The sequence below is a fragment of the Fusarium venenatum genome, assembly GCF_020744135.1.
Source record: "Fusarium venenatum strain MPI-CAGE-CH-0201 chromosome Unknown EDB82scaffold_2, whole genome shotgun sequence".
NCBI classification, from domain to species: domain Eukaryota; kingdom Fungi; phylum Ascomycota; class Sordariomycetes; order Hypocreales; family Nectriaceae; genus Fusarium; species Fusarium venenatum.
Genome location: NW_027072130.1, coordinates 6,390,493 through 6,409,738, shown reverse-complemented (window position 1 = coordinate 6,409,738; position 19,246 = coordinate 6,390,493). Strand labels below are relative to the sequence as shown.

General features: G+C 47.9%; 6 protein-coding genes across 6 annotated transcripts; 3 read left to right on the top strand and 3 right to left on the bottom strand.

The window, feature by feature from the left end:
* Positions 1 to 160: 160 nt before the first annotated feature.
* EDB82DRAFT_575363 (uncharacterized protein) lies at positions 161 to 3,451 on the top strand (the record flags this gene model as incomplete). The annotated part of the gene is made up of 4 exons (XM_025735467.2): positions 161 to 520; positions 569 to 1,018; positions 1,078 to 1,868; positions 2,150 to 3,451. Exons 1-4 carry the CDS (start codon positions 250 to 252, stop codon positions 3,449 to 3,451), a joined length of 2,814 nt encoding a protein of 937 aa, XP_025586171.2. The 5' UTR covers positions 161 to 249.
* A 1,578-nt stretch (positions 3,452 to 5,029) lies between these two features.
* On the top strand, positions 5,030 to 9,282 carry EDB82DRAFT_426896 (major facilitator superfamily domain-containing protein; the record flags this gene model as incomplete). Its single annotated transcript, XM_025735463.2, has 11 exons — positions 5,030 to 5,233; positions 5,287 to 5,372; positions 5,421 to 5,450; positions 5,496 to 6,335; positions 6,372 to 6,791; positions 7,252 to 7,375; positions 7,428 to 7,892; positions 7,946 to 8,690; positions 8,741 to 8,852; positions 8,908 to 9,124; positions 9,175 to 9,282. The coding sequence occupies 11 exons, from the start codon at positions 5,030 to 5,032 to the stop codon at positions 9,280 to 9,282; spliced, it is 3,351 nt and encodes a 1,116-aa protein (XP_025586168.2).
* Positions 9,283 to 9,533: 251 nt separating this feature from the next.
* EDB82DRAFT_545782 (cytochrome P450) lies at positions 9,534 to 11,322 on the bottom strand (the record flags this gene model as incomplete). Its single annotated transcript, XM_025735462.2, has 2 exons — positions 9,534 to 10,253; positions 10,300 to 11,322. The coding sequence occupies 2 exons, from the start codon at positions 11,320 to 11,322 to the stop codon at positions 9,534 to 9,536; spliced, it is 1,743 nt and encodes a 580-aa protein (XP_025586167.2).
* Positions 11,323 to 12,867: 1,545 nt separating this feature from the next.
* On the bottom strand, positions 12,868 to 13,366 carry EDB82DRAFT_524926 (uncharacterized protein; the record flags this gene model as incomplete). The annotated part of the gene is made up of 2 exons (XM_065609133.1): positions 12,868 to 13,240; positions 13,284 to 13,366. 2 exons carry the CDS (start codon positions 13,364 to 13,366, stop codon positions 12,868 to 12,870), a joined length of 456 nt encoding a protein of 151 aa, XP_065464915.1.
* A 949-nt stretch (positions 13,367 to 14,315) lies between these two features.
* EDB82DRAFT_567008 (glycoside hydrolase superfamily) lies at positions 14,316 to 16,931 on the top strand (the record flags this gene model as incomplete). The annotated part of the gene is made up of 6 exons (XM_025735460.2): positions 14,316 to 14,491; positions 14,556 to 14,867; positions 14,918 to 15,075; positions 15,123 to 15,517; positions 15,565 to 15,967; positions 16,017 to 16,931. The coding sequence occupies exons 1-6, from the start codon at positions 14,401 to 14,403 to the stop codon at positions 16,929 to 16,931; spliced, it is 2,274 nt and encodes a 757-aa protein (XP_025586165.1). The 5' UTR covers positions 14,316 to 14,400.
* EDB82DRAFT_500105 (uncharacterized protein) lies at positions 16,922 to 19,241 on the bottom strand. The gene is made up of 4 exons (XM_065608616.1): positions 18,704 to 19,241; positions 17,795 to 18,626; positions 17,425 to 17,746; positions 16,922 to 17,380 (listed from the first exon to the last, which is right to left on the bottom strand). Exons 1-4 carry the CDS (start codon positions 18,753 to 18,755, stop codon positions 16,991 to 16,993), a joined length of 1,596 nt encoding a protein of 531 aa, XP_065464914.1. The 5' UTR covers positions 18,756 to 19,241; the 3' UTR covers positions 16,922 to 16,990.
* Between the last annotated feature and the right edge of the window lie 5 nt (positions 19,242 to 19,246).

Below are 19,246 nucleotides of genomic sequence, written 5' to 3'. Positions count from 1 at the left end.
ATCTGCTCCACGGGGTCGGATGGTCAAACTGTTAAACCGGCCCAGCCACAGCCACATGCCGTTTTAGAACCGTTTCCTGAACGGTGAGACAAACGGGGGTTAGTCCCCGCTTGTTGAATGACCGAACTTGTGGATGAATTTACCGAGCCCGAGCTTTGACGTAAGGTATCCCGATAACACGAAGACGGGTATAAGTAGATAGCGGACATTGAGTGAATCACTTGGTAGTTTTCTTCAAAGTCAGATAAAATGAGTAACCAAATACTCCTCAAGAACGGCACTGTGCTTCAGCATGACGAGAAAGATAATATTATTGTTCTGAGAAATACCGACATCCTGATCTCGGATGGTCGCATCGCTGAAATTGGTAAGGGTATCAACAAACCTGAACATGCTTCTGTCATCGATTGTGAAGGCAAGATAATTTCGCCAGGATTTATCAATGCTCATCACCATATGTGGCAAAGCCAACTCAAGGGGTTGCTTGGGGACAGCACTATGCTAGACTATATGCTTGAAGGTACGTGACTTCATGTCCTGCTGGAAGAGGGGCCTAACAGGCTTCAAGCCAACCTTCAAAGCTTCAATTTCACTTCACGAGACATATTCTGGGGCCAGCTAGCTGGATGCACTGAAGCTCTCGATTCTGGGACAACTTGCGTAGTCGATAATGCACACATGGCTTCTCAACCTGAAGATGGCTCAGCCGCTCTGAGTGCTACGATTGCATCGGGTATACGGTCTATATTCTGCTATGGAGTTATGCCGCTCCGTGCCACAGAGTGGACAGAGTCCTCTTTCGAACTTGACCGTTCTACCCAGCCCGATTGGCTACTGCCGCAGATCGATGATCTTGCTGCAAAATCGCCATTCGGAGATGACCAGCGAGTACAACTGGGCTTCTTTTTTGACTCTTATTTCCTACCCGAAAATGTCATCTCCAAGACTCTGTATCACGTTAAGCAGGCGGGAGTGAAGTTGATTGCAAGCCACTACCGACATTGGCCAATCTCGAAAGGTATGCAAAGACAGGCTCCTAAAGCACTTCAAGCGTTGAGTAATTAACTTTACCGGAAGGGCAATCCAAGGTCCCCGAGCAGCTAAACGCCTGCGGCTTGCTCGGACCCGATATTCTTCTTACACATGGTAATGGAACGACACCTGAACAAGCATCCCTGCTCACATCGTCCGGGACATACACAGTCGCCACTCCAGACGCCGAAATATTCATGGCTTCCGGCGCAGACCCTGTAGCCTTCAGAGATGACCTTCCTCTGACGTGTCTCGGTGCAGACTGCCACTCTTGCGGTCCCGTCAACATGATGCACCAGATGCAAACGGCTCTAGCAAGCGATCGTGCAATGCAGAACACTAAGACCTTCTCTTCAGGACACTATCCTAGAAAGCCACGAGCTAGCATACAGAAGGCTTTTAACTTGGCTACGATCAAGGCAGCTCGTGCGATAAATATGGACAAAGACATTGGGTCTATCGCCGTTGGCAAGTTGGCGGATCTGGTCATCTTCGACACGACATCTCCTTCCATTGGCTGTGCAGCCGAAAACGATCCTTTGACAGCCATTGTTCGTCAAGCAGGGGTCAGAGAAGTTGAGACTGTCATTATCGGTGGTAAAGTGCGGAAGCATAATGGGGTATTGCAGGATGTGTACTTGGATGAGGGTTCTCGTGAAGGTGGCTTCGAATTGAAGCAAGAGGGAGTTGATCCAAAAGATGGATATTCATGGAGACGAGTAGCCGAGGAGTTGTCATTGAGTAGAAGGGATATTAAGGAGAGGATTGGAAAGACTAATAGGGACTTGGCCAAGTCTAAATTACTTGGAATGCTGGGAGGTTTAGACGATGTCCTGGTAGGTTGAGAGAACGATCATTGACTCCAGAACCAGAGCTCTCCTCACTTTATAATATCGTCTTCTATTAATCTCTTGTACAAATGAATTCGTCTATCGATCAATCTCAACACAGTCAGCCAAGTTATAGGAATGGCGTCCGGAACTCGGCATAGCGTCATAGCTCAGACGTCACGAACCCACTTTGACCCGAACCAGCCTTGAACCCAGACAGAGTGAACGTCAATTGAGTCCTTATAAGAGGAGACTACTGTGTCTGTCTGACTTCGGGACCTCATCAGATATATCCAGTGTTCACAGCAACCAAAGCCGATCCTGATTGTGCATTGACAGCTGCTAACATGTCAAGCTCACTCAAGCCATATCGCACACCCCAACTCGAAGGCGGACACCGTTCAGGTTCCGACGCAATCTTCAACTCGCGCAGCAAAGACGATATTCTCACAACTCTTCAAGAATGGAAGTCCAAGCGCATTCTTCTCGTTCACAGTAAAGCTCTTGCCAAGAATACCTCCATCATAAAAGACCTCAAAGAAGCCCTGGGTGATAGACTCATCACTACTAAGGAGGGTGTCGGCTCACACTCTCCATACGAAGATGTCATTGACATTGCCCATAGAATCACTGGGAAAGACATAGAATGTGTTATTTGCGTCGGTAGCGGTTCATATTCTGACGCCTGCAAAGTTGCGCGTCTAATGTCAGCGACCCTACCTCAAGGTTTCGAGGAGAAAGACATGGAGGCTCTTCTCGACCAAGAAAAAGGCGTCGCACCCCAAGATAAGATGAAGAAAGCAGAAGGAGTAAAACTCATCCTGGTACCTACGAGTTTGTCCGCTGGAGAGTGGAACCATACGGCAAGCTGCACCAACAGCGTTGGTAAGAAGCAGCATTTCTCTCTCAAAGACGGCGGTGCACCAGACTTGATCTTGATGGATCCATGGATTGCGAGGACCGCGCCCGAGAGACTGTGGTTGAGCTCTGGTATACGTGCCGTGGATCACTGCATCGAGACACTTTGCAATCCAGAGTGTGCAAAGTACCCCGATGTACAAGAGTGGTGCGAGCAAGCACTATGCGATTTATCCAAGGGCTTGGTTGAGTACAAGGAGGGTGTCAATCGTGGAGAAGAAGGTGAAGAAGAGCTCGTTCATGGCATCAGCAAGTGTCAAGCAGGAAGTCGAATGGCCCTCATGGGTTTTATTATCTACAGCGTCAACATGGGTGCCAGCCACGCAATCGGTCATCAGTTGGGCAGCGTAGGAAAGGTCATGCACGGCATCACGAGTTGTATCATGCTCCCTCCTGTGCTACGCTATACCAAAGACAAAAACCCAGAAGCGCAAGCAAGGATCGTCAAGATCTTCAATGAGACACTGGGATGGAACGAGACCGAGGCTGGAGACTGTGTTGCGCGGTTGGTCAAGAGTGTTGACTTGCCATGTAGCTTGGGGGAGGTTGGAGTTACGCGGGACGAGCAGATTGAACAGATCATTGACAAGACCATGACAGATGTCATGTTTTCGTTTGGGAAGGTTCTGACAAGGGACGAAGTCTCTCAGATAGTGTACTCGGCCAAATAGACATGCGATAGCGACGGGATGCATTGTTGGCCTTGTGTGGGTGATAACTCCGGCCCAATAGCTCCTGGATGGAGGAAGCTTTCAGCATATTTTCTACTCTTACCTTTCGCACACCCAGTGTATTTCGTGTCTCGTTCGATAGCGTCGAGGAAGGATTTCGATGCGACAGTATGAACAAGCCCTTGCAGAGACCGGCAAGGCTGATACTAACTGCTGAATTGTAGAGTTCGATGCCAAAGAGGATTGTTTAATCGTTCAGATCTTCCAAAGCTGTTCTGACCGAACGCACTTCGGATCGTTATTGCTTAGGCTGTCGGTGGGGGGGGGGGGGGGATCGCTGTTTGAGGTCGGTTGCGTGTTAGTCTGGCGTAGACTGAGAAGGAGATTCGTCAGGTATTGGGCAGTCAACTCGGAGATTGGATACTGAGCGGGCTGGAAAGAAGATCAGTAAATAGCAAGGGAATTGAACGAAATGCGTACAAACCTCAGTCTCGAGCCAACGGGTCAGCTACGCGCATGATCACATTGCATCCCAAAGCAACTTAGAATGACCAATGGACCCTCCACGCTCAATTCATTCTGTGTCGCGCCCTTGCTCTAAGCTGTGGGTTATACAGGTGTTGATGGTTGAATAGTATTTGCGAGCTTGATCATGGCGACCGTGGACCTCAGTTCTGTTTGAGCTTGTACCTCACGGCGCTGCGACAGAGGAGGAACCGGATCGCTTCTTTGTATGGCTTTGTATCTCTTGGGGAATCATAGTGTCGATGCAGTGGCTACGCGTGAGCCGTCGAAGAATCGAAGGAGGAGTTGGCGCAGAGCTTCAGAAGCTCAAGGGATAGAACATCGATGGCGCTACGTTTTGAGGACCTCGTTACCAATCATCAGGTCCCGTTGAGGCGTAAAAAGATTGTGTGTCCTCTAGTATAGCGAGTAAGCTTTTCGATTGAGCAATAATCTCTCGGTCGGAGGCCATAGTTTGTCGTTGACTGTTGTCGCTGGTTTGTCTTGATGTTGCCGTTTCTTGACCTTGAAGCTGACTGAACGCGTCAGTGGTTGCGCTGTCGGGTCAGCGTATGTCCGGCCATTGCGGGGTAATTTACTGGTTCGTAACAGTGGGCAACGCCATGGTACCTAAGAAAACACTCTGATACACCCTGGGTTTATGGATGTCTACACGAGCAGGCTACATTGGCAGTAATGGAAACAGACAGAGATATGATTGTAAATGTCAGTGACCAACTCTTTCTTGTTTCAGTTTTCATCAGTCGGTTCTAATCAACAGCTTGCGTCGACCTTTGTAGCCACCTCAGCAGACGCGTGCTGCCACATTGAACACACTCAACGTGATGTGATTACTTGACCCATTAGTGGCAGATCCCCTAAAGACTTGATTAATTCCTTCAATTATAGCACTCGGCGCCCCTCCATCAACACGTAATTCAACCATTTAGCCATTGAACCCGTCAGCAATGCCTTCATTCAGAGTCAGATGGAATCAAGATAAATACTTGGCTTACACCCAACCTGTTTTGAAGTGTTGATCAAGCTTGTAGTCTTTTCTTACAGCACGCAACAATGGCTTCCGAAACATTAACCCAGACGCCCATTGACACCGTAACAGTGCAATCTAATATATATTCACCCGGTGAATCCAGACCGATTGAAGCACTGCAAATTGAAGAACCTGGCAATGAAGAGGAGAATATTGTCTTTCCCACTGGCCCAAAGCTTTGGTCAACCATGTTGTCAATGTCCATCGCTTTGTTCCTTAGTGGACTTGTAAGTCGTCGCCCTCACAAATATCGCTGACTTGACTCATCAACTGCCCACAGGATATCACGATTGTTGCAGTTGCCGTACCAAGTATAACCGACGAATTTCAGACTATAGCTGATATCGGATGGTATTCCGCTGCATAGTAAGTCCCAACGTCTTGGATCCTACACTTGTATTGATGCTCCTACAGTGGCATGTCCCTCAGCGCCTTTGTCTTCTTGTAAGTGCACAATTCCGAGTTGCAATCATCAATTGACCCTCCCAGTTTCGGCCAGATCTACACTTTATTTTCCACCAAAGCCGTTTTTCTCATCGGCATCGCAACTTTTGAGATAGGTGCTCTAATTTGTACCCTCGCGCCCTCATCCGCAGTCTTCATTCTCGGGCGTGCAATTAGCGGTCTTGGCCGGGGAGCCATCAATGGAGGTCTGTTCAAGCTTCTAAAGCAATGTTTCCCCCTATCTAAACAAGCAATGGTCAACAGCTTGCTCAGCGGGGTTGGAAGTCTCGGCCTCATCACTGCACCTACCATTGGCGGTGTTTTAGTCGATGCTTTCTCGTGGAGAGCGTGCTTTGGTGTCAACATTCCCCTTGGTGTCTTGTGCTTGATCTTGACGTGGTACGGTGTCCATGAGTCTTCTCATCATCGAGAGAACGCACCCGTGCTCACGTTAAAGGAAAAGATTAAGAAGATAGACTTCCTTGGGACGTTAATTGCTGTTCCAGCTGTTACGTGTCTTCTCATGGCCTTGCAATGGGGAGGCACCAAGTTTGGCTGGGGCAGCTGGCAGATTATCTTGCCTCTTGTCTTTTGCGCGCTGCTGTTTACTGCATTCGGGTACCTACAATACCACCAAGGTGACAAGGCCCTGCTGCCCCCGAGAATTCTGAAGCAGAGGAGTATCATCGCGGGCATGTGGTTTGGAGCATGTTGCGAGGGGGTTCTTGCGGTTACAGAATACTACATGTCCATCTACTTCCAGGGAGTGCGAGGATATACACCTACGAAAGCTGGGTTGCTTGCTCTTCCTATGGTAGGCGGCTTGTCTATCGCCTTTGTTATTTCCGGCCTTGGCACGACATGGCTTGGATACTATTACCGTGAGTTTGATGGGCAATCTTCTCAACAGAAACTAACCAGATCCATAGCATTCATGCTGGCCACGAGTGTCTTGACGCCCATCATATCAGGCCTTCTCACAACTATAGACTTTGAGGAACAGGTAACCAAAGCAGTTATCCTTTTGTCCTTTTTAGGGCTGGCAGTCGGTCTTGGTCTCAATAGTCCAATGATAGCACTTCAAGCAGTTCTTCCCATGGAAGACGTTTCTCTTGGTGGAGCAGTTTTGACCTTTGGTGCCGGGATGGGTTCCGCATTGTGGATTTGCGCATCAGCGACATTGTTCCAAGACCGTCTTGCCAACGAGATTAAATCAACCTCACCTGGTACAGACGTTGATGCACTTCAAAAGGCGGGGTTGTCAAAAATGAGAGAATCAATTGGACCAGATAGGTTGAAGAGTGTGCTGAATGGCTATGAGAATGCTGTTATACAGACCCTGTACATTCCATTGGCTTTGGCCGTGCTTACTATTGTTGGCTCTGTGGCTATGGAGCGCAAGTCTATCAAGAAAAAGCAATCCTAGACATAGGGGTGGAGGAATGCAATGCTGAATTGCTGTGACCGAGACATTCTCACTTGTCTCTTTTCGCTCAAGATTCTGTCGCTTCCAGGTCCGTCGGAACAAGCACAACCCCTCTGTGATTATGACGAAATTGCGGCTGATATGTTGGCCAATCATGTCTTATGCGCCACAAAAATAAATGCGTGAGGACGCGAGGACGCGAGGAGTAGCGCTGCCATGATATCATATCATACTTGCAGCCTACTCTTGTTTTAAACATCAGCAATAATTTTATGCCTGTCAAACTATTTCCTGTCATGAAGTATCGACAATACTTGCGTTTTCGACTTCAGTAGCCAAGTGGCTAGCATATGGTCGATCTATGTTGACATATAGGCCAATCAAACCCGCCCTTTCGAAGTATGGGACCTCTCGAAAGGGACCGCAAGATCGAGCTGCGTCAAAGAGGAATGGCATAATCAAATCAGCTTGTTGGGAGTGTCGTAAGCGAAAATCAAAGGTAACAAAAGTTGACTTCGAGGTCAGGGTCGACTGGCTGACACTAGATCTAGTGCAATGGACTCAAGCCTTCATGTGCAAACTGTACCAAATGGGGTGCAGAATGCATATACGACTCGGATGTTCGCGATGCAAAAGTCAGAAATCTCCAGAGTGTCAATGAGAAGCTCGAAGCAGAGTTGGAGGCTACCAAGACGCTTCTGATACAGGTAGCTTCTGGGTCGGATCAAATGAGAAGCATTGTGTTGGAGCTTCTACAGAATGCCAAGGAACCGTTCGAGATATTAGAAGCACTAAGCAACACCGGAGGCATTGATTCTGCCATGGCAAACTCACAAGTTCCTCATGAGACGACCGTCCCGCATTTTTCGACAGAAGGTGTTTTACCTAATGTAGAACCCTTCGGTATATCCAGCTCCGGATCAGCAGATAATGGTTTCGGGTATTCTTCCATGGCACAAGCACCCCTTTATCAATCTCATCTAGGTACATCCATAAACGTCCTGATATATCCTACGGTAAGACACTTATTCCACCAGTCATGATACGGAGTGCCAATAACGTACTTTAGCCACCAGCAAAAGACGGCTCGCCAAGTCTCCAACCACCACGAGTTCTCCAGTCTCAGTCTCAGGCAACGATACCATTCCGCAGTAAGATAGAAGGCTCGACTGACTCAATCCTACTGGCAAACAATTCCAGTGCGATATCGTGCCAGCCAGGGAAACAAAGTCTATTCTTCGAACCGTTGTTCAACCACGATGACTTCTTACTCACAACACCTGATGTACCAGGACGAAGCCCTCATAACAGTCAACACGGGACAGTACACCATATCAACGAACAGCCTCCACTGATGCATGAAGGGCCGGTTCATTCAATGTCAACCGCTGTATTGGACGTTGACAGCTACATATCGCCCCTGTCGAATCTTCAAGCGAATAGCGAAGAAGCTTTATCCCCATCGCTCGACGTCCAACCAAACTTTCGGAATCACTTCAACAACCTGTCGCTCTCAAGTAGTATCCGAGCGAACGGGTACCCTCGGAACATTCAAGACGCGCAAATACGCAACATCTTTGTTCCCGATTGGGCTGCTGCCTCGCTCAACACTATACCAGACCCGGGACATCTCGATGATGCGTTTGGGGACATTTACAAACGAGTTACCAGCCTTCTGGAGAGTGGAGAACCAGTACATCGAGTCGCTGGTCATCATCCCAACATTGCTGCGCTATATGACCAGCAAGAGTTTGATAGATCGTGTCTTTTGTCACAGTGGGCGGCGAGAATGGTGCATAGCGTTAAGCGTCAAGGTAATTAGCCCATCTTTGGGGTTTGGGAAGTGATTAACTGATATTCTCAGGATACGATTTCACATGTTTTGCATCCATGAATGTGTTCTGGTATATGATGAGATGGATGGTCGACCCTACGCCAGAGTCATATGCTGCCATGCCGGAATGGATTAGACCAACGTGAGCCACCTCCTACCTGCCTTGCTTTTGGATAACACATATTAATGTTCGACAGGTCGAATCAGCTGTTTACACCTCATATCAGCATGGCTGATTTTGTACTCTGGCCAGGATTCCGTGACCTCGTTGTGCAAGTACCGCAGCTTCAAGAACGTATGGAATGGCTCGCAGATATGTCGTTGTTCATCAAGTGTGACTGGCCTTATCCCCTCGAACAGGCGTTGCATAGAAATCCTGTCTCTGGGGATGTAGATCTTGTGGATCTAGCAAAGGTAACCATATTCATTTCTAGTCGCGAATAGTGATACTGACTATCTAACAGCAGCATGTTTGGACACTAGGATGCTGGTCTGTAGGACCTTCCTTTAGAAGATTTTTACACGATGCGGATTCATACCTCTTGGTAAGGCCGGAAGCGCAACCTATATAGGTATTTGTGGGAAAACTTAGATATAAAAGTAATGGGATAGTAAGGTTGTAATTTCATTAGAGGGGATTTTTAGACCGACTGCATTCAGAAAGGTGGAAAACAATGAATCTTTCCACACAGGAGACTTATGATGAAGGCAAGGGAGGAAGTGTGACCTATACTACAAACGAACTTAGTTACACGCACTGGAATGGCTGGCTGGTCTCGTTCATTCCTCTTAAGAGGGATATGGCCAGTTCAATACAAGAGTTCTATCCACAACATTCAACCTTTGTCAACTTGACATAAACATTCTTCGGCGCTCTCGTCAACGCTACCATCTCTTCATCCGTTGCCAACTCAGCCTTTACTGGCTCCAACTTGAATTCCCAGAACACAAACGTAAAGAAGGCCTTGATCTCCATATATGCCAATTTCTTTCCAAAGCATGCACGAGGCCCCAGGCCAAACGCTTGCTGAGGACCGTTGTTGGGATCGAAAATGGTAACCTTTTCTCCCTTCTCGTTAGTCTGTGTAGTGAGCCACCTCTCTGGAACGAATTGGGAAATGTTCGATTCGTCAAAAAGTTCCATCTTGTTCACGTGTGCTTGAGAAGCTTCGGATCTCTTCTTGGGATCAACAGGAATACTAGGCATCATGACTCCAGGGCCATTTCCTAGAAAGCCGATGGTAGTTCCCTTAGGGATGTGGTAACCGAGAATCTGTGTATCTGTAACGGCTTCTCTAAGAGTGATGGGAGCGACCCGTGCGTGGCGGAGTATCTCTTCGATAACAGCGTCGAGGTATGGGATATGAGCTTTCAGAACCTCGTCCATGGTTGGAACGCGCTTCTGTTCGAGTGCTTCAGCGTAGCCTGTGCGGAATGCCTCACGGAGAGTCGACTGAACACGCTGATCTTTCGTCAAGTACTTCATTCCCCATCTTAGAACACCTGAGGTTGTCTCGTGACCAGCGACGAGATACCCAAGTAGCTTTAAAGGTTAGATTAGCTCCCAAGTATAGATATTCATGACATACCTCGCTAAGAATCGCTTGGCTTCTGTAATCAGGTTTACGTCCCTCCTTCTCGGCAATCGCGTCTTCGCGAGCCATCATGTTGTCTAAAGCACAGCGTTGTGGTTGGCCCTTTTTCCTTCTTTCGATGCTCTTGGCAATCTCTCGGTCTTGCAATTTAGCGCGCATTGCATTGGCTTCCCTCATCTTCGCTGACAAGTTGCGATAAAGGAAGTGGCTGACAAGTGGGTAGGGCGATCTCATCGAAACGTTGAAACTTTCAATCAAAACATCGAAGCAGCCAAGCTCTTCATCGTAGAATGGGACACGCTCAAACTCGAACATGTCATCATCTCCTCCAGTCATGGTCTTGCTTCGGAGCTCGTCAAGCTCTTTTCCGATCTGTCCCTGCCCAGAATCGACACCAAATGAGGCTCCCAGGATTATATCGAATGCCGCATTGTGAATATCGTGCGAGATGTCAAATGGTCTTCCTCCAGATAATTGTCTCTTGCGATCCCAAAGGGTCATCAGAGTCGAGAACTTGTGGTGAATTTGAGGAGCTGTGGCCTGTTGGAGGAAACTAGTTGACATCAGATCACGAACCAGTTCTCTATTCCTCTTGAACTGTGGATCTGATGTTTTGAGCGTGATTTGATGATGCGGTGTCAGCCCGCCAAATTGCTGTCTTGTGATGTCCGCTCGGTCAAAGTCTTTGAGTCGTCGCATGCAAATATCCGATGCTTCAAAATGATCCGCTACAAAAACCCAGGGAAGCCCAAACGGCTTCATGAAAACTTGGACCAAGGGAGATTGATGTTTTACAGCTTGTAGTGCCCACCACTCGCGACGGTTCTTGGCTGCTCTGAATTCGGGCATGTCGCCCATGATGGAATTGATTGCATTTTTGTTGTATGGGATGCCTGGGATCGGCTTAGGGAGGAGGGCACGTCGTATGAGATAGAGAGTACTGACAATGGAGAGGATAAGCGTCAAGATGAAGCTTGTAGGCGCTTGTCCGTACAGCTCGACAAGGTGAGACAACATGGTCATTGATGGATGATGAAGGAGTGTTTGTTGGCGTAAGCATGAGATTTGATGCGACGCCTGTTCTTTATACGCCGCCATATGCTATCTACATGGTAACTGCCGAATGCTTATAGTGTGCTCTTAGTACTGTAATTATGATGGCAGGCAACTAACGTGTACTAACTGCAAGCTGAGCCTTTCCACTGGCTGTGCTATTGCAGCATCAAACCACTTCGGTGTTAGCGGCGTTGTCAGCGGGGATCCATTACGCTGTAGGGTCTGAAAGTGTGTGCAATGGCTTGTCCAAATGGCAATATATCTTCGCAAGACCGACATGTGGGTGAAAGTCAAAGAGATAGCAATCAATTTTCTCGGCTCTTGTACTGTCAGTACTGATTACATCTGATCTTATTTTCGTATTCTCTTGCAGGATCCGAGATAATGCAACCTGTTGGAATGATCCGCGGTGCGCATGGCTTATCCCGTCTGAGGTAAGCTGACTCTGCGTTTACGAACATCTCAGTTGTCAAGAGAGTCATCACTTGGCAATAAACAAGCATAGAATTACAGTATTGTTGTCATTCTGTGATCAAAATATTACTCAATCTGTTGCTGCTCATCAACTGCTATAGAAGATATCCAAACTGTGATAGCTATACAGAAATATTGAAAACCGGTAGTTAGCCATGGAGGTTTATCGTAATTCGTCGGAAAAGACTGCCTGTCCACTGGGGTATTCGACAATTTCTCGGCTTTGTCGAATATAAGAGCGCCTGTAAAAATATCAAGAAAAACAGCTCATCGTCAGATCCTACCACTGCTCCTAACCATGCATCGCAGATCGAAGATGCGTTTAATGAAGTATGTCTGCAAAAAGCTTTTTGAGTGCTTCAAACGCCTGATCCATGCAAGCCGTGTTCCAACTCTGTCTTGCTTCTGGATTTGATGAGTCTTACTTGCTGGCGTATGCCGTTTCTTGCTACTGTTAGACCGATGGCGGTGTCGCGCGTCTTTATGTTGACGAGATTCCTTGTCTTCTTTGAGCCTGCGTTTGTGTACCTTGGTTGCTTTATTACTCCTTCGCCATTGTGAATTATCAACAGATACCACTTCTGGATGGAGTTTAGGGACAGATTTTTCCAAAGGGACGACTTGTCGTTCTGCCAACGCCACAAGAGCTGGAGTCCCAACCACAGTTGTACCGCCTCGAGCTGAACATTCATCCATACCCTGCTGCTCATTCGCGTCTGGTTCGGTATTTTGGTTAAAGACCACACCACTTTTGGTGGCCAAAAGTCTCCAAAGTTGCTTTTTGCCAAGTGTCAATGTAAATTCTAGCGCTAGAAGAGCTTTCCCCCTGTCTTCCTCGCTCTCGTTGCGGTCCTCTTGTGGCTCGTCTGGCTGGTGTTCTGCATCCTTCTCTTCTTCGTGCTTTGATACCTTGCCATTGTCTTAAGTGGCTGCATGGTTGATGGTTTCTGCTGTCCATTCCGTAGAAGCAACCGGGTTTCCTTCTGTTATAGCACTGATAGTTTGACCTTCTGACTCGATTTGCTTTGGTACCTATGTCTTTGACGCTTGCTGTTTAGCAGACTCAGATTTGTATTCTTCCAGTTGTTTCACAAGCTTGGCGTTGTCCTTCTTGAGCTTGACTTTCTCTTGTTTCAGGGTAGGAGTTTCTCTCTTGTGGCGTTCTAACTCTTTCTCAACCTTTTCTAGATCCCATTTCCGCCTTGAGGCATCAGACTTGGAGGTGTCAAGTAGTTCTGCAAGCTTGGTGTTGTTTCCTTTGAGCTCAAATCCTGGTATCCTAGTTGGTGTACATCGGCCGAACTTGGGTGCATCTTGCTCTGGTGTTGAGAAAGTGCTTCCTGGTGTCTCACAGCCTTCTGTACTGCTCGACGCATGCGAAGGGGTAAATGATGATGAAGAAGAGCTTCTTGTCTGTAGGTTACGTGCATCATGGCTTTTGATCCTACGCGCCCTGACGGATGGTGAGTTGGGTTTGCTCCTTGAAGCTATTTTGAGCCAGGTCTTTACGAACGAAGATTTCGTTCGACATCGATGGGAGAATGGGCGAGTGATCATATAATACTGGCATCATTTGACACAGAACTGCCACAGAGCCTCAATTTTGACTTGGAACATAGCATAGCTTTTGTCTTTGCAAAGGTGGTCAGCACAGCCTGCTCCATCTCACACTATGGCGTCCAGTTGTTGTGATCTAGGGGGCCTCAACGCAACATATATTGATCACAAGACTTCTTTGGCACTGCCTTGTATGTGCTTTGAACCCTTCGGGTTCGCTCGGTCAATCATGATCGCGACGTCGCTCGCCTCACGTTGTTTACCAATAACCATCTGATCAATACGAGTTCACCATAGTAGGGCGGACTATGCCACCATAATTATGTTACACAGAAGAGACATGGAATACCAGGTCCAGTGACAGAGCCTTTCTTCACCAAAAATAAAGATATACAACTCAGTCCTGCGTAACTCGAACCCCCACGTCCTGGAAAGGACTGTCGAAAGTCATGCTGTGCTGTTCGGCTCGCGACTCGGTTTTACGACAAGCTCGGTGATCCAGCGATGGAGCATATTAGCTTCTTGCTCATTGTAACGCTCACTTGCCGCTTTATTTGAGCCGTAAGAATACAACGAGTGGTTCAAAGTGGCGGAGTCACAATTTTATACATATGATGATGAATCAGACAGAACAACTGCATGGAAACATCTTATCAGTCGTTTGATTGCGGGGAAGCTCGTTCGTTCCTTCAAGGCTCCGGCAGCCCGGGTTGCAACTTGGGAGAAGATCAACAAGTGAAGAGTGCTACCCTGTACCATCGGAAAGCCCTCCGATTTGCCAATTTACTTGGCGGTGAGTCCAGAGACTGGGATGAAGACCTGTTGGAGTTGACGGAGCTTCCACAATCCCTGTTTGTGACGTTACTCTAGTGGATCAACGGTTAACCTTCGGCTATCTTGTTGAGCGTGAGACAAAGCAATGAAGGAAGTGCACTGATAAATAACAAGCACATACTCAGCATCAACAATACAAATTCACGTCATGAGAGTTTGACAAAAACACTCAGTATGTGGCCTTCTCAATTATTGTGTCTTGCTTTGCAAGCGACAGGAGTCTTATCGCGCCCTGCTGAGCCTACCCACGAAGAGTACCCATCGCGTAAGTCAATTAGCTTACCCACCAAAATACCCCTGACTGCCGTGAAGCTAACCTCCAAATACAGCACAAGGCGAAGGCAGAGGCATCTGGAAGAGCGCCTACTTCAAAGCCCAAGAATTTGTCGCGCACTTGACGCTTGAAGAAAAAGTCAATGTGACGCGTGGTTTTGCTGCCGACAACGTCTGCGCTGGTAACACTGGAACGATACCGCGTTTAGGATGGCCGGGATTATGCCTCCACGATGCCGGCAATGGCGTCAGAGCAACTGACCTCGTGAATTCGTACCCATCTGCTTTACATGTTGGTGCAAGTTGGGATAAGAACTTGACGTACCAGAGGGGCTACTATATGGGAAAGGAGTTCAAGGCCAAAGGAGGTGAGTAGTCAGCAGGAAACGATTGCTGTAGGATACTGACAGTCTTCAAGTAAATGTCCTGCTTGGCCCCAACGTTGGACCTCTGGGAAGAACACCACTTGGTGGTCGTAACTGGGAAGGCTTCTCAGTCGATCCTTACCTCACAGGCAAACTCAGCGCAGAATCCATCATCGGACACCAGGATGCTGGAGTCATCGCCAATGTTAAGGTCAGCAGGTCCTGCATTGAGAGAGATTTCAAAATTGACATCTATAGCACTTCATCGCAAACGAGCAAGAGACTTATCGTCGCCCATATCACGGCATTGAGGCAGTCTCCTCCAACATTGATGACAAAACTCTTCACGAGTACTATCTCTGGCCTTTCGTCGATTCCGTCAAAGCAGGCGTTGCATCGGTCATGTGCGCGTATAACCGCGTGAACGGCACCTATGCTTGTGAGAATAGTAAGTTGATGAATGGAATTCTCAAGTCTGAGCTTGAATTCGACGGGTTTGTACTGTTGGATTGGAATGCCCAGCACAATCTTGAAAGCGCAAATGCAGGACTCGACATGGTTATGCCTATGGGGGGATTCTGGGGAGAGAACTTGACCATGGCGGTCGGAAATGGTAGTGTCAAGGAGGACAGAGTTACTGATATGGCTACCAGGTTTGTATCGCTCACAGTTCAGCTTACTCTTGCTGACAGTTCTCCAGAATCCTCGCTGCTTGGTATCTCGTTGGCCAAGACAACGCCTTTCCAACTCCTGGTATCGGAATGAAGAATCTCTCCCTTCCCCACGAACAGGTAGAAGCTCGAATTCCCGAATCACGACCAACTTTACTCGAAGGCGCCATCGCAGGACATGTACTTGTCAAGAATGAGAACCACGCGCTTCCTTTCAAGAAGAACCCCAAGATGATCTCTGTCTTTGGATATGATGCTACGGTTGCCAAGACCAAGAACACCGGCAAACTATTCGAGCTTGGATATGCGTCTTCGCCAGAGATGGGGCAAGCTGTTCTTGGCGATGAACATCACTTCGATCAAGCTGCCAGAGGAGGAACCATCGTCTCTGGTGGAAGAGCTGCTGCCAATTCACCTCCATACATCAGCGATGTGAGTCCATCCTTTTGAAGTTTCTTAACAATTGTCTAATATGAACCAGCCCCTCAGTGCTATTCAGCAAAGAGCCTCTAAAGACGGAGGTTGGGTCAACTGGGATCTCTCTTCCCCTGATCCGGATGTCAACGGCGCAAGCGACGTCTGCCTTGTCTTTATCAACGCCATGGCGACAGAAGGCTGGGATCGCGATGGTCTCCATGACGACTTCAGCGATGGTCTGATTCTCAACGTCGCATCCAAGTGCGCAAACACTATCGTAGCCATTCATGCGGCTGGTATTCGTCTGGTCGACCAGTGGATCGAGCATCCCAACATCACGGCTACCATCATCGCTCATCTTCCCGGCCAAGATAGTGGTGAAGCACTGGTGAAACTGCTATATGGCGAAGCCGATTTTTCGGGAAAGCTACCTTACACCATTGCGAAGAATGAGAGCGACTATACACCGTATGCGCCCTGTGGACGAGAGGGAGATAGTACGGACCCTCAGTGCGATTTTACAGAGGGTGTCTATCTTGATTACCGCTCTTTCGATGATCGGGATATCGCACCGAGATACGAGTTTGGCTTTGGTTTAAGTTACACCAAGTTCGACTACTCTTCACTATCCGTGAAGGTTGGTCAGACAGCATCTTCTGCCGCCCCTGGCGATATCTGGGAAACATATGCCACTGTTCAAGCAACAATTTCCAACATCGGTGAGAGAAGTGGCGAAGAGGTTGCACAACTCTACATTGCTATACCCAACAGCCCACCCAAGCAACTCCGAGGCTTTGAAAAGGTGAGACTGGACAAGGACGACTCTGTTGAGATCCCATTCGAGATCACGAGACGAGATCTCAGCGTTTGGGATGTCGTCAAGCAGGACTGGGTACTACAGTCTGGCAACTACACGATCTTTGTCGGCGGAAGCAGTCGCAATCTTCCATTGACGGAATCCTTTACCATCAATGGTTAAGTCTATAACTTTCAAGAATAGAACTAGAATAAATACACTTTTACGCAACCGAGGTTCTGTTATCCCTCGTTACTTATCTGAAGTCCGATGCATTGCTCCAGAACTAATCCCGGAACACCAAACCGTGGTAACAAAACCCGCGCCCTGGCAAGTTGTGTAGATAGCCAAGCCTGGCTACTATGTCCCTGCATTTTACCCAATGCCACAGAAAGTGACCACATGAAACGATAAATTTGGCGTGGATCTTCGGTTAATGCTTTGGTCGCCACAGTGAAGATATATGAGAGACAAGTTTCAGGCTTGAATGATGTTTCGTGGTAGGTGTCTAGGCTTGAACATAGGATTTGAAGGGCGTGGAAGTCGAGGGCTGCAGCATAGACTGTCCACATGAGACGTTTACCACCCGAACTGGGGGTTTTCTTGGCAAGGAGTAGGATATCTACAAATTCCTATAACTGTTAGCGAAGACCTCAATTTTCAGGCATTCCCATACATCACCGAAATTTTCAACATGTCGCCAGAGTTTTTTCAGACTGCCTTCCTCCGATCCATCATGTGTCGTTGATCTCGCGAGCCTGAGAAGCTCCAACTTTGCTCCTTGGCACAGATGATAGAGACGTAGCGGGCGGTAGTTTTCTAGATCATCGAGAAGTTCGGATACAGGATATTGCTCGCCCCACATCTTAGGAAGAGCCGATCTCACGCTAAGAAAGAGATGTTCATGGGAAATGTATTCGTGAGCATCACGGGAGAGAAAGTCGAGACAGAATTGGCCGCTGTTGGCATTCCCTGTAGCCGAATCTGCATCCAGATACCTAGAATCTATCAGTATGCGCGAAAGTAAGTTTTGGTCACTAACTTACAGAGTGTATAGCAGCATAGCCTGTGCTACACATGGTAATCTCTTCTGTCTATCCCCTTGCAGATATGGTCTTAAGAAAGACCTAATTCCTTCGAGATGCAATAAAGATGACCCAATGGTTTCTGAATCGTAAGCCTCGTATCTCAGAATAAGGAACCACATAGTGAACAAAGCGTCGACATCACAACTCTGTTCTGCTGTCTGACAGATATGATCTAGTAAAGACGATAAATCTTGCAGAGCCTGGGCATAATGAATGGTTGCAGCGGACCCTAGTCGACTTGCCCTTTCCAGAACCCCAGCTGGGTCGATAGCGTCCTGTGCGGTGAGGAGATCCTTTGCTCTGAGCTCCATGTCTGCGACTGCAATAAAGCTTCTCATCACCCCAGGGTATTGACTCGCGATGTGCGTGTAGATATATGAGAAGTTACTCCATGGCCACAGTTTCCCATAGCTCAAGACTAATATTGAGCCAGGAATATACGCAAACGCTGCACGATCCTCGGAGCTCAAATGAAGCGAGTTGGCAAGGGCAATATGGGCTGCTGATAGAGAGGGCCGTGGTGATTCATAACTACTCCCTTGTGAGTGGAAGTCGGCTGGGCTTGCCGAGTCGGTCGGGGTCAGATTTGTATTTGGCGATTCACTCGACGCAATGAGTCTGGGACTTCCATAGCCAACAGGACTCGAAAAGCTCTTAGTAGGCTGTCCCCTTGCACTCAACGATTGTCCCGGCTCAAGCCATTCACATTTGTTGGGGCTGTTTTCGCATCTTTTACAGACCGGCCTGCTTTCGTCGCATTTGACCTTTCTGATGCGACACGTCAAGCAGCCTAGATAGAAAGCAAAATTAGCAGCGATACCGGAAATAAGACGGACCATAGGACAACAACGATGCCACGGCACGCACCATTCTTGGACCTCGCTTTTCGCCGATCGGCGACAGGGGAGCTTGAGCTCATACCAAGTACTTTGAGTCGTGGGAGTACGGGGAGGACGAGGCGCCTGACTCGATGACTGTATCATTTGGTGGCATTGAAGAGATGGGATGGTAAGCTTCGATATTTGCTTATTTTACTTGCGGGCGTTCAAGTCTCGGCTTGCAGATTTTCTGCAGGCTTGTTTAGTAAGATTTGATAACGGAAATTCGGAGTAAAGAAAAATCTTGGCTTGGGATACAGGGAATACACACGAAGCATAGAGTTTGAGTTTAGTGCGTGGATAGCTTAGCTTACTCCGTCATATCCGGGTTTTCCGTTGCGTATGGGGTCAAAAAGGAGAAGAAACGTTGGTAAGAACTTCTCTTTCTGGAACGATTGCAATAGGGTCTGTTCAAGGATGGCTCAGAATGTCATCGTAGATGTCTGGCGATTTGCTTGGGATAAAGATACTCCCTTCTGAGTCGAATTTGCCGACTCATGAAATTTACAGCCCGAAACGCAACAGTTCAGTT